Source organism: Rhinolophus hipposideros, assembly GCF_964194185.1.
Source record: "Rhinolophus hipposideros genome assembly, chromosome: 25".
In the NCBI taxonomy this organism is placed as follows: Eukaryota; Metazoa; Chordata; class Mammalia; order Chiroptera; family Rhinolophidae; genus Rhinolophus; species Rhinolophus hipposideros.
Window position 1 is genome coordinate 21,464,405 of NC_138071.1, and position 12,689 is coordinate 21,477,093.

Below are 12,689 nucleotides of genomic sequence, written 5' to 3' on the forward strand. Positions count from 1 at the left end.
TCAGAGCATGCAATGACGCCCGCGCTGGGTGGACGACGTCTGGTGGACAACACACTGGCCCCTACAAAACAGAGCTGTCGATGAAATGTACGTGTATCCCACAACACATAAATGTTTATTTACGAAAAAGAATAGAAATCCAAATTCACAATATTCCTCAAATGGGAGTATCACAATGATAAACAACAAAGCCTAGTTCTTGCCATCCTGTAAATTAAACGTGGCTCATCTTCCTGGTGGCCGAAAAGATACGTTAGCATGTACCTATCCTCCACTTTGGCCCTCAGCACACACACAAACTGAAACGCAATCTAATGATGATGAAAGGTTTGGGGGAGACAATGTCCAATTTAACTAAGGCCCCAAGTGTGGCATTCTTCACCTGCATCTCATTAGAGCCTTTGATATGCAACCTTCGGCAAGTCCCATGGGCCCCTGTTGGTCTCAGTTTCTGTATTTTTACTGTAAGAAGGTTAAACACATCGAGTCTCAAAAAAGGGGAAGGGAGGCAAAACCTACAGGAAGATGCACAAGGGGACGGAACGTGAGGTTTTTACGTTCTCTAAAGAGAAGAGCAAAGAAAAAACTGAGACGCGCTGCCTTCCCCACACTCAACCCTGATCGTGGTCAGGAGAGTATTACAAACGGGCCAGATTGGGCTAGATCATCACCAAGGTCAGCACCATGTCCAACGGACTTGAACATGAAAGCTCTCCCTGAACTAGTCTCACTTTCTAAAACAGAGGGAGGGTGTGGGTACTGTTGAAGGAATCAAGTTAACTGACAAGTCACCCATTAAACCTACTTAAAAAGAGAAGTGAGAGGAAGGAAGCAGCATACCCGGCTTTCCCAAACCAGTTGCCCATGACAGCGACCACACAGGGCCAGCCAGTAGACTGCAGCAGGCCGTTCACTATCCACAGGCAGCAGTACAGCCACTTGTTGTAGAAATGCAGCCATTCTGTGATCGTGCCAAAGACAAACACCTTAGAGAGGGAAAGAAAAAGGGACATGTGACATCCACATGGATACTGAGTACACGCGACCACCGCGCACACTTCTGCTTCTGCGTGAAGAGATGACAGGAAGGGGACGTTCAATGTCTAGACCTGAGACACGCGTGACTGACTCTTCAGATGCCTCTACTCAGAGCAGCCCTAAGGGACTAAGACCCCACCCAACCACCCCCAACCAAAGAGGCAAAGACATCACACAGCATAAAACTCATTCATGATCACCCCTCCAATCGCGTCTTCCACTGTAAAGGTTCGGTTCTCACTGTTTGATCTCATTTCACAGCTACAGCTGACCCGTGAAAGACACGGGGGACTAGGGGTGCTGACGCCCACACAGTCAAAAATCCACGTGTAACTTCTGACTCCCCCAAAACTTAACTACTAATAGCCGACTGTGGACCGGAACTCTTACCAATAATATAAAGTTGATTGACATATATTTTGCATGTTATATGTATTATATACTGTATTCTTACAATGAAGTAAGTTAGAGAAAAAAAATCTTATTAAGAAAGTTATAAGGAAGAGAAAATATATTTACAGTTATTTACTGAAAAAAATCCGTGTGTAAGTGGATCTGCGCACTTCAACCCAGTGTTGTTCAAGGGCCACCTGTATTTACTTCCATTTCCTCTTCCTCAGGCCTATGTGTGCGCAGGACAGTGTGGCACTGAGTTTATGCAGGTAATTTCAGTCGGAACAGTGCCAGGCACATGGTGGGGAAGGGGAGCGCCAGCCATCACTGTTACTGCAGCCACCAAGTGAATCAGAGCAACTGGGGATCGATCGGCTCAGTAACTTAGTAGCATTCATGTGACGGCTTTTTTCTCAGACTGTTGCCCAAGTGGACATTTTATTTGTAGCTGAAGTCTCTTTTGGGGATATCTGGCATGGGTATGTATAGTACTGTATGATTCCAGTTACATGACATTCTGGAATAAGCAAAGCTGTAAGGACAGAAAAACGGTCAGTGGTTGCAGAGGCTGGGGGGAGACAGGTGGTCGTTATACAACTGTACGCATTTGTCAAAGTTCAGAACTATATACTAAAAAGGGTGAGCTTATGTATCTACTCAAATTTTTCCAAAAATATTTTTTAAAAATATATTTTAAAACAGGTTTAAAAATAGTATGTATGCATGGGTGGGTGGGCAGCTTGTGAATAAATGAAGTGCTTCAATCTCTAAAATTTCAATGAAAAGAAACACTTTTCCCTGTACACAAATGGCAGACACTGAAAAAAAGTAATAACATAGAGTCTAAACTCCATGCTTGCATTCAATCAACAAACATTCCTCACTAGACCCATGTCAGCGAATAAAGACTCAGCTATGGCTCTCGCCCTGTCTAGCACCCGCCGTGCCTCGGCACTGTCCCTAATGCCTGCCACACAGCAAGTCACTCAGCCTCACCACGCACAGCCCCAGGAGGAGGGTTTCAAAGGAGGAAGCTGACGCACAGAGGAATCCCAGTTAGGAACTTGCAGAGCAGGGCCTGACACGCAGGCAGCGCGGGCTCCAGATGTCTGTGATCCTAACCCCTGTGCTTCCCGCCTGCCAGGGAAGCAAAACTGGCACAGACATGAAGAGACTGAGAGGCAGGCAACGTACGTGTCTTCAAGGAAATGCAGGCATGGAGCTCAGAAGAGAGAAGGAGGACTACCAGGAGGGGATCAGTAAAGAAAGGCATTAAGAAGGAAGTGTCATCAGCCAGGGACCTGAAGGAGACATTGAGTGAGACTATGGAGAGCTGAAAAAAGGAGACATCTGAGGCAGGCAGAACAGCAGGAACAGTGGTGAGGTAGAAAGCAACCGGGTATGTTAGGGCCACAGGAAGTAGTTCCGTTTGGCCAAGCAGAGCGGCGAAGCACAGTGGCACATGCGACTGTCAAGGTGGCAGGGCCCAGGTTCTAGAGAGCACTGAATGCCATGCTATCGATGCTTTGACTTTGTTGGTGACTGAGAATCAAGGAAGAGGCGTGATCCAAATTGTACTTTAAAAAGACTCCCCCAACGGAAGAGGCAGACGAGGGATTCAAACACTGAAGATTACTATTCTCTTCTACATACAGAAGTGGGGGATTCCTTGGATTCTAAAATACCTGACAACAACAACAATTATAATAATTTTTTTTAAACTTTCAAACTTACCACTAATGCAGAAGAGCACATGCCAAAAGATAGAACCCATCGTAAATTAAGCCGATCCCCAACAATTCCGCTGATGAAAAGGCCCTAAAACCAAAACATTTTTATTTTATTTTATTTTATTTTACTTTCTAGCTCTGAATAACCACTGCAAAGCCCGTCAGGCAAACAATACACTGCGGTTATTTAAAATTAAATCTCATCCTCATGACTCAGCTAGCTGTCTATGTCAGTTTCACAAACATTTCATGAAATGACATGGGCTTCTGCACGCCATACTGTGAACACCTTGTAATTCAATGCATCTTATGTCCCACTTGATCCCCTAAACTGCCAAAAGGGAGACTGAAAAAAAGGGGGGGGAGAAAAAAAAGCACGAATGATTTCAATAAAGCAAGTACACAAACACATTTCATTTTCTAGAACAGATGTTCGAACTCCTAAACATCGCTTATCTGCTTTCCCAAAGGGAGTCCTCTTGCCATTTGCCTTCTAATAAGATGTGTCACAGCAGGTCCTGCACACAGCTCTGCAGCACAGCTGCCACCTGCTGACCCAGACCCTTGCGTGTCATGACATCACAAGGAAGGAGAGTAGGGAGGCAGAGACAGTAATGAGTTAAACTGAGGTACAAACATCTGCCCTCTGCTCTCCTCCCACTCAGTGGCAGGATCACGACAGCAAAGCAGACTAAAGAGCTCAGGCAACAGACATTAGGTTTCTTCCATAAATATGTAAAATGAATAAATGTCTTGGCTGAAAACCTCAATTCAGATACAAGTACTTCTAACAAAATGACTATCTATATTGGAGAAAATTTAGATGGTAAATGTCATAACAAATGTTTCTCCCTCATCGACAAGCTTTCACGACCTCAAAAGAGGCACCTGTAAACAGCAGAGAAGATTCTGTGTGCTACAGCTGCCACTCACGTGGTCCTACGCTACATACAATAAAGGGGATGAAGAAAATCTCTCAGTTATGCTTCACATTAGGGAATCAATTTATTCTATGTTGCTCCAAATGCCTGCACAATACCCGGAAGTAAAAGAAGGAAATGCAGCTCAATACTAAGAACTAGGATCACTGACTTCTCATGGCCCTTATCTTTTACCTCCTAAACCTATGAACCGGGTAGATAGGTATTATCATACAGGTGCGGAAACTAAATATCAAAAAAGGTTAAATGCCGTTGAGAAACCAGGTTTGACACAGCCAGTTGAACTGGTTTTTCCACCAGACTACGCTGCTTCTGAAAATACTTCATAAAAGGCTCAAAAAGAAGCCTCATTAGGAGTGTGCCAGACACAGCCCGGTGACCACAGACTGGGACTGTGCACAGAAAATGCCCGAGGAAAGGAGCAAGGCTGCAAAATGTAAGACCTGCTGCACCTGTGTCCATAAATGTCCTCTTCGAAGAAAAGATATTCCAATAGCTACCCAAATAAACTAACTTAGAGAGCACTTTGGGACTTTCGTCCAGGATTTCACATCACCTGGACATTCAAAATGAAAAGGCTTTTGAATAACTAGACACATTTTCAAGACAGGAAATAAGATGCTGGGGAGCAAAGGTCAGACTGCGCCCACGTGCCCAGTCCCAGCGTTTGCCACCACTGGCCCCACAGCTCTAACTCAGCCCCCACCACAGACGTTCCCTACAACCAGACACTCTGGCTGCCCAATCCGAGAAGACCACCTCAAACAGAGGCGGCCGCTGCCATCCTGGTAGGGTTCCCAGGGCACCACCCCCTGCTTCTCCTGCGCCCCACTGCCCGGTCCCTTACCCATTCCTCATCTTCCCTACCTCTAAACACCAGAAGCCCTGTGGCTCAGTCTTCACACCTCTTGCCTAGCCTCCCAACTCTCTTGATGATTTCATCCAGTCTCATAATGTAACAAATCTACATGTGAAGGACTCTGAAATTTGTACCTCCAGCCTGAGCCTCTACACTGACCTCACTTACCCACTTCAGGTCTTTGTTCAAACATCCTCTTCTGTGCAAGTCTCCCCCAGCCATCCTAAATGACACCCCCCACCCAGAGCTGCCTATACCCCTTTCCCTGCTTGATTTTTTCTCCACAGCACTTACCACCTTTAAACATACTCTGTAATTTGCTTATTTAAAGCATTTTGTTTCTGTTTGTCTCTCTTAGCTCCCACTCCAAGAAGAGAAGCTTTATAAAGGTAGGGATTTTTCCTGTGATGAATTCCCATTGACTGCAAAAGTACCTGGCACGTGCTAGGTGCTCAGTGAGTATTTGTCATACGCATGGATGAACAAGGACACAAAATGTGAACTTCAGCAATGCTCAACTCTCCTTAGGCAGCAAATGCAAAATCACTTACAAACTTCATCAAGTTTGGAGCCATTTCCTTTTACAGCTTTCCTCAACTCAAAACCTGGGAACTCTAAAACTCACCACGGCATAGGAGAAGAGGAAAATAGTATCCAGCGTCCCGAGGAAAAGAGTGGCTTCCTCTGCACTGGGAAACAGATGGTTGCTGCTCCAGACCTGCGGTGATGCAATAGCACGTTAGTCCCCGAAGCACCTGAGGGAGTCCTGTGATTCTCAGAGCACGTTCACGTACAACCGCCACCCCCTCGCACAGAAACCAGTGGTGCTGAAAAGAGCCCGTCAGTACTTCGTACACAGGAAACATACACACACACAGTCAAAACTGTCTGCAGGATGCAGTAGTCTACGCTTATCTCGGATTTTGCCTTCCATTGGTTCAGGTACCTGTGGTCACCGAGGTCCAAAATAGTAGTATTGTTTGAGAGAGAGAGAGAGAGAGAGAGAGATTGTGGGAGGGTGGGAGAGTGAGAGGACAGAGACCACATTCACATAACTTTTATTACAGGATATTGTTATAATTGTTCCATTTTATAATGAGTTATTATTGGTACTCTGTTACTGTGCTTAATTTACGCATTAAGCCTTACATAGGTAAGGATGTATAGGACAGACACAGTAGAGATAGAGGGTCTGGCACTCTCCGAGGTTTCCAGCATCCACTGGGGGTCTCAGCACGTATTCCCTGCAGATACGGGGAGGCTGCTGTACTAAACTGGTATTTGCTTTTCCCCTTTAACTTTTCCATTGATGGTGCAAAAGCTGTACTGTACTATACTCACACCCAACTGTACTGTTAAGCACTGTATTCACTATTGCCACACTCACAGTACAAAGGGGGGGAATTCACTTAAGAATGTCCTTGATGAAGCAGTAAAATTATTAATTGTATTAAATCTGGCCTGAGCATCCTTATGTTTAATGTTCAGTGTGGTGAAGTCAACATATGCATAGAGCACCCTGAGTGCCAAAGTAAGACGGTTGTCCTGAGCAAAAGCACTTGTGTAATTGTGTGAGTTGCAAGCTGGAACATCATTTTTACTTGAAAAAGTGACTGACAAACTAGTTATTCAAAATTGGGTATGTGGCAGATATTTCCTCCAAAAAGAATGAAATGAGCCTGTCACTTCAAGATTCATTCAAAGTACGAGATAGAAAAATGGATCCTAATGTAAGGGCATAAAAATTAATACAGTTTCAGATTCCACATTTACAACTACCCTTTAAGAAATTGCCATTTGTCAAATTCTGGTGTAGTATCAAAGACAAATACCCACAATTAACTGAAAAGACTATTAAAATACTTCTCCCTTTTCTACTGTGTATCTGTGTAAGTCAAACTTTCCTCATAGATTTGAAAGGATCATGTTGCAAGAGACTGAATTAAGAAGCAGACATGAAAATCTACTGTCTTCTATTAAGCCAGACATGAGGAGATCTGTAAAAATGTCAATCAAGGGCCGGCCGGATGGCTCAGGTGGTTAGAGCACTAGCTCTGAACAACAGGGTTGCTGGTTCGATTCCCACATGGGCCAGTGAGCTGCGCCCTCCACAACTAGATTGAAGACAACGAGCTGCCACTGAGCTTCTGTAGGACAGCCAGATGGTTCAACTGGTTAGAGCCTGAGCTCTCAACAAGGCTGCTAGTTCAATTCCCACATGGCATGGTGGGCTGCGCCCCCTGCAACTAAGATTGAAAATGGTGACTGGTCTTAGAGCTGAGCTGCACCCTCCAGAGCTAGAATGAAAGACAATGACTTGGAGCTGATGGGTCCTGGAGAAAAACACAGTTCCCCAATATTCCCCAATAAAAATTTTTTTAAAAAAAATATGTGAATCAATGCCATTCTCCTCATACGGTGATGTTTTTGGTTTGAAAAAGTCATTTTTCATAAAATGTTATTCATGTTAACATGTTGTGGGTTTACTGAATTCATCCAAAAATAACTTTAAAACCAATGTATTTTTTCAATTTCTCAGGGTTTGTTTCCTAAAACAGCCAGTATTTACAAATATAAACCCACAAAACCAAAAGCTCTTTGAGGTCCCCACACCGAAAAGTTAGAGAACTGATGGATTAAGTGATTTTTGAGATGGCTGTTACAGAAAAAAATTTTGATGTTAGCATATTAAAGAGAAAAATTACAATCAGCAGTTAAAAAAAAAAGTGTATCTTTAACAAAAGTAAAGTTCCCAAATTACAATATATAAAGTATGACTCTATTGGGACTCACTTATGTGTGGCTTTTGGCATCAGCCTTTGACTTTACCAACACCTCACATATTGCTTTCATAATCAATAAGAAACAGCTCAAACAACTAAGATGGCTCAGTATTTCAGTGTGCCAACTGGGGCCCTAAACAGGTCCAGTGAGCTGTTTTGCCACATTTTCCCTCGAACCACAATATTTCATCCTTGATGCCAGCCAGGCTCAGTAGGACCCAGGTCTAAGCCCTGCTGGGCACACACCAATGGGACCTAAAAACGGGGCCTCAAGCAGCTGATGCAAGTTTCGGGGTTTTCTTAGTCTTGTGAGAAGTCACCAAAACTCCCTGCACATGTGGCTTTCCCACGAACTGACCGACTGTCAACAGCTTTGTTCTGCTTCACTGACAGAATTCAGCTGAAATACACTTCTGATTGCCTATTTAACTTCTGATTGCCTATTTAATACGTATAAACAGAACAAAACTAAAACAACAAAGTAGGACTAACAAAAAGATTCAGAAAATAGGTTACCAGAAATAAGCCCAGTGCAGAAAGTTTATGTTAATAACACAGCTCAGATCAAGGCGACTATACCTGGACCTGGATACACTCTCTGATTTCAAGCCACTTAAGCAAGACACAAATGAAACAATTAGAAAGTATGTAAATACTGAGACATAAACTATATAATACACAGTGTGCACAGTTCAGAAAGAAAAAAACCAGCAGAATCTGAGAAAAAACTCAATATAAAAAGTGGCATTTTATCTTGAACCAAAGGGAAAAAGCACAATGTAGACAGAGAAAAAATGGTGAAAGGGCATATGAAAGAATGTAAGCGAATCCTCAAGGCAGAGGATTCAAGTGAGCAGCGTACTTAACAAAACTCAATGAAAAAGTAGCCTGGCCAGAATTGGGTGATTTCAAAACAGTGAGAAATAAGCTGACTGGAACAGCATTAGGCAACAGTAAGCCATTTCTGAGCCCTAAACGGATGAATGAAATAATGAATGAAATAAAACAGAAGAACTTAAGAACTTAGGGGAGGAGATGGTTCCCTTCTTAAATCTATCCCAGCACTTTGTTCTGCTTACCTCTACAGGTTCAAGTGTTTTGTTAAAAGCACTTGGGGTCCACTGCTTAGAGATACTGACTTTGACGTTGCTAAATGTTTTTCTTGATGCATGGAGCAACGAATAACTACAAAAGAAAAGAAATGCAGCTGAATGAATAGCAAAGAAAAAGGCATTCAGGAAAATCAGTTACATTCATTTGTTTTCTTCTATTTTAGAATTCTCTTTTTAAAAAAAGTACTGCTTTATAAGGACTATTAATTGAATCAGTCTCTGCTAAGCAAAAGAGAAAACAACTAGTCTTCTTTAATACCGTGTTTCCCCGAAAATAAGACCTAGCCGGACAATCACTCTAATGCGTCTTTTGCAGTAAAAATATAAGGCACAGTAAGACTGGATATGATATGATGATATGATGGCATGGCATGATATGATATACTACCGGGTCTTATACTAATTTTTGCTCCAAAAGACGCATTAGAGCTGATTGTCTGGCTAGGTCTTACTTTTGGGGAAACACGGTATGAGCACCCATGTTCACTCACAACTTACCCCCGGGCTTAGGAGATGGAGATGCCACAGATCCCATCCCACTTCACATAAAGCGTTTGAAGTCTTTAGCAGCCATTGGCCACTCGCTGCGCTAGCCATTCAGTAATTTTTCCCTTGCATCCTATCTTTGCCCCGTGTTGAAGCCTCCCGCCACAAATAGATATCCCCCAAACCAAGCATCCAAAACTACCTATCAACGAGAGGTGGCATTAGGAACGAGAGAACCATTTTACTAGTTTCTGCCAAAAAAAAAAAAAAAAAAAACATCATTTGTGATGCCTTCAATAAAGATTAATAAACAGTCTATTCAGAAGAAATAATCAAAATAATTGAGGCACAGGGTTATGAATGACATGCCCCTAACACCAAAAGGCCTGATTTATGTCATCTATAGACCATAAAGTGGCCACCGTGGGCCACAGAATCACAGACATGGACGATTCTTCAGTCATGCTGCCAGGTCGGGATTTCACACGAATTACCAGAGTTTCTCACAACTGTCTCACACCATTTTTACGGCTCAAGGAGGCACAGGGCATACCCTGAATATTCACTAACTCTGTTTTCATGCTTCTGGTTTTAACAAATAAAAGACTTCATATGATACCAGGGGTTTTCAACCATGGCACTATTGATATTTTGGGCCCCCAAATTCTCTATTGTGGGAGGTTGTCTAGTGCATTGCACTAGATGCCAGCAGCTCTCCTTGCTCTACCATGACAACCAAAAATGTCTCCAGACATTGCCAAATATGTGCAAAATAGCCCCCAAGAACGACCATCTTCGAGCTATCAAAAAGTACAGCAGAGGAATAGCTAGACTACTTCATAAGCCCATGCCAATCACTGCATAAGCACCTGCCCTGCAGTAAGTACCTCCCTCAAAAGGAAAAAGACAACGAGGGAACCGCTGTAGCAATCCACTTACCTGAAGAAGGTGAGCAGGAACACGGCCACATGATGATGGCTGCACTGGGAGAGAAGAGTTCCTCTCTGAAAAACATCTGGCCAGGCCATGTTCTCCTTGACCTTCCCTCTCGCCTCTGGCCTTAAAGTTTGGGTAGTGAACGACTTACATCATTTCTTCTCTCTGGAAAGACAACATATTTATTAACATTATTGAAAGAAGCACGTTACATAAAAACTGAATTATCTGGACTTATAACCAGTCAGCATATACCCAGGCCTAGGGAAAAAAAAAAAAAAAATCACACGGGCTAGCTGACACCAGAAAATCAGATTGATAATTATGTTTTATAGCTATTAGATAGTTCTTTAAAAAAGAAAAGAAATCCTTGACAAAGACTACATGGCAATAAAAAAACACTCTCATACAAAGTGATAAGAAAATCACTAACAGAAAAACGAGTAAAGGAAATGCACAGACAACTCAGAAGAAATGAAATGGCTATTAAACTTATCAAATACAAGTTCCAATCTCACTAATAATATAAGAAACGTTAAGACAAGAAAATGTTTGCATAGTTAAAACAGACAGGGGTGAACGCAACTCAAAGTCCAATGGTTTCTGAACTCTCACACTATGCTGATGCAAGTGAAAATTAGTACAGTATTACAGGAAGACAACCCGGCCATGTTTAAGATTCAAGCGCCTTTGACCCAAAAATTCAATTTCCAGAGATCTATCCCTAAAGAAATACAAAATGCATTCAGGTCTAATAAACAAAGGTAGTTTTTACAAAGTGTCAAAGGAGCTTTTTTTATTTTAAAGACATGAACTTTGTGTCGGTCATAAGGGAACAGAGGAAAGAGGCAGGGCCAGTCCTATGCCATCTCTCTCCACTACGTCCTGTCATCCTGTCGCCTTTCCTTGGTCCTCTTTTGAAAACTGTATCCACGCTGTGATAGCCAAGAATAATTAAGCATAAAGTAAGCATCTAAAATTCACGTCTGTAGTTATGAGTCTGCAGAAACAACCTAAATATGCAGTAAGAAGGCAATAATTAAATAAATTACAGTGTAAACATATGGCCAAATATTTTATAATCATTTGACATAGTGAATTAAAGACTTTTTAATATCATGAAAAAAATCAAGTGAAAAAAGTAGGATATGACTTCAAATATGATCAATTCAACTCTATGATTACATAACATTTACAAATAAATAGAAAATATACTAGCTCTTTGGGAAGTGGAATTATGGGTAATTTTCATTTTCTATATACTTTCCTTAAAATTCTACAGTAAACATGTATATCACTTGTGTAATCAAGAGGGAAAATATCCACAGCACAGAAAAAATCCTATAATTTATCTGTACGTTAGAAAATAAAACTAAACTAACAAAATACACCAAAATGACTTGTATGAAAATACACTATAATAGTCAAAGTAGGAAACAAACTCAAGAACTCCCATACCAAAATTAGCAAATCACTGGGCTCTGTTTCACAGGCTGTGTTCCCCGTAACTGCTACTAAATACCTAGTACTGTCACTAGCCACAGCTTGGTTAGCTTTACCCAAATCCTAAATGCAGAGAGACCCAGCCAAAAGGCCATTCTTAATCAACATCACAGCTGTTTCACTCACTGGCTGTGAGCCTTCGGACAAGTCAGTCTCTAGAATCACAGATGGTCACCTGTAAAATGGCCTCACTCATCTAACAGTTCTGAGACTAAAACAATGTATGTAAGGTACTAAAATAATTAGCCATTGATCTGCCCCAGATTAATCCCATAGCAGCAGAATGTACCTAATTTCATTTAATCACCCTCCCTGAAAATGTTAACAGAATTATGAGCCGAGTAAGACTATAAAATTCCATTCACAAAATGTAATAAATAAACTTTCTGTCTAAAATTCCAGGAAGTCACAAAACCAGAGCTATTAGTGTTGCTGCTAAATTTATCCCCATCCCCAAAATTAAACATGAAATGAAAGTGGAAAAACTGCAAGCTTTATTCATTCTTCATAAAGCATAGCTCTTTGAACTGAACACATTACATCTCAAAACGTTGTACTGAGTACTTCAGGAAAGGGTTGGGGTATGAAATTCAGTAATTTATCAGGTAAAAGAATAATTCCTAAAAGTTACGCTCCCACAGATGGGGATTACATTGCTTCAGCAATAATAGATGTGTATTTCAGGGCTTTACAGTTACATTAATAGCTTTAAATGACTAACAAGCTGTTTCAGACCATCTGCAGTTTCTAAACAAACCACTTTTCCTTAGCTACACTGATGGGAGAAAAGGCTTAATAAGTACACCAGGAAAATAGTTTTAAACATTTACCTGCTACTGGCAGAATGGCATTTAAAATGAACACTGACGTAACATCTGATCCTACGTAATTATAATAATTAATAACAA

At 41.7% G+C, this 12,689-nt stretch overlaps 1 protein-coding gene across 7 annotated transcripts in view; it reads right to left on the reverse strand.

The window, feature by feature from the left end:
* SLC37A3 (solute carrier family 37 member 3) overlaps positions 1-12,689 on the reverse strand; it is a 60,743-nt gene that overhangs the window by 19,533 nt on the left and 28,521 nt on the right. For 5 of the 7 annotated variants that reach the window (XM_081038408.1, XM_081038406.1, XM_081038410.1 and 2 more), the window contains exons 2-6: positions 10,282-10,443; positions 8,824-8,929; positions 5,587-5,679; positions 3,166-3,249; positions 841-986 (exon numbers count right to left, since the gene is read on the reverse strand). In XM_081038408.1, coding sequence (XP_080894534.1) covers positions 841-986; positions 3,166-3,249; positions 5,587-5,679; positions 8,824-8,929; positions 10,282-10,370 — 518 coding nt within the window. In that variant the 5' untranslated portion in view covers positions 10,371-10,443. The remainder of the gene's footprint in view (positions 1-840; positions 987-3,165; positions 3,250-5,586; positions 5,680-8,823; positions 8,930-10,281; positions 10,444-12,689) is intronic. The other 2 variants (XM_081038412.1, XM_081038411.1) reach the window with 1 other exon arrangement.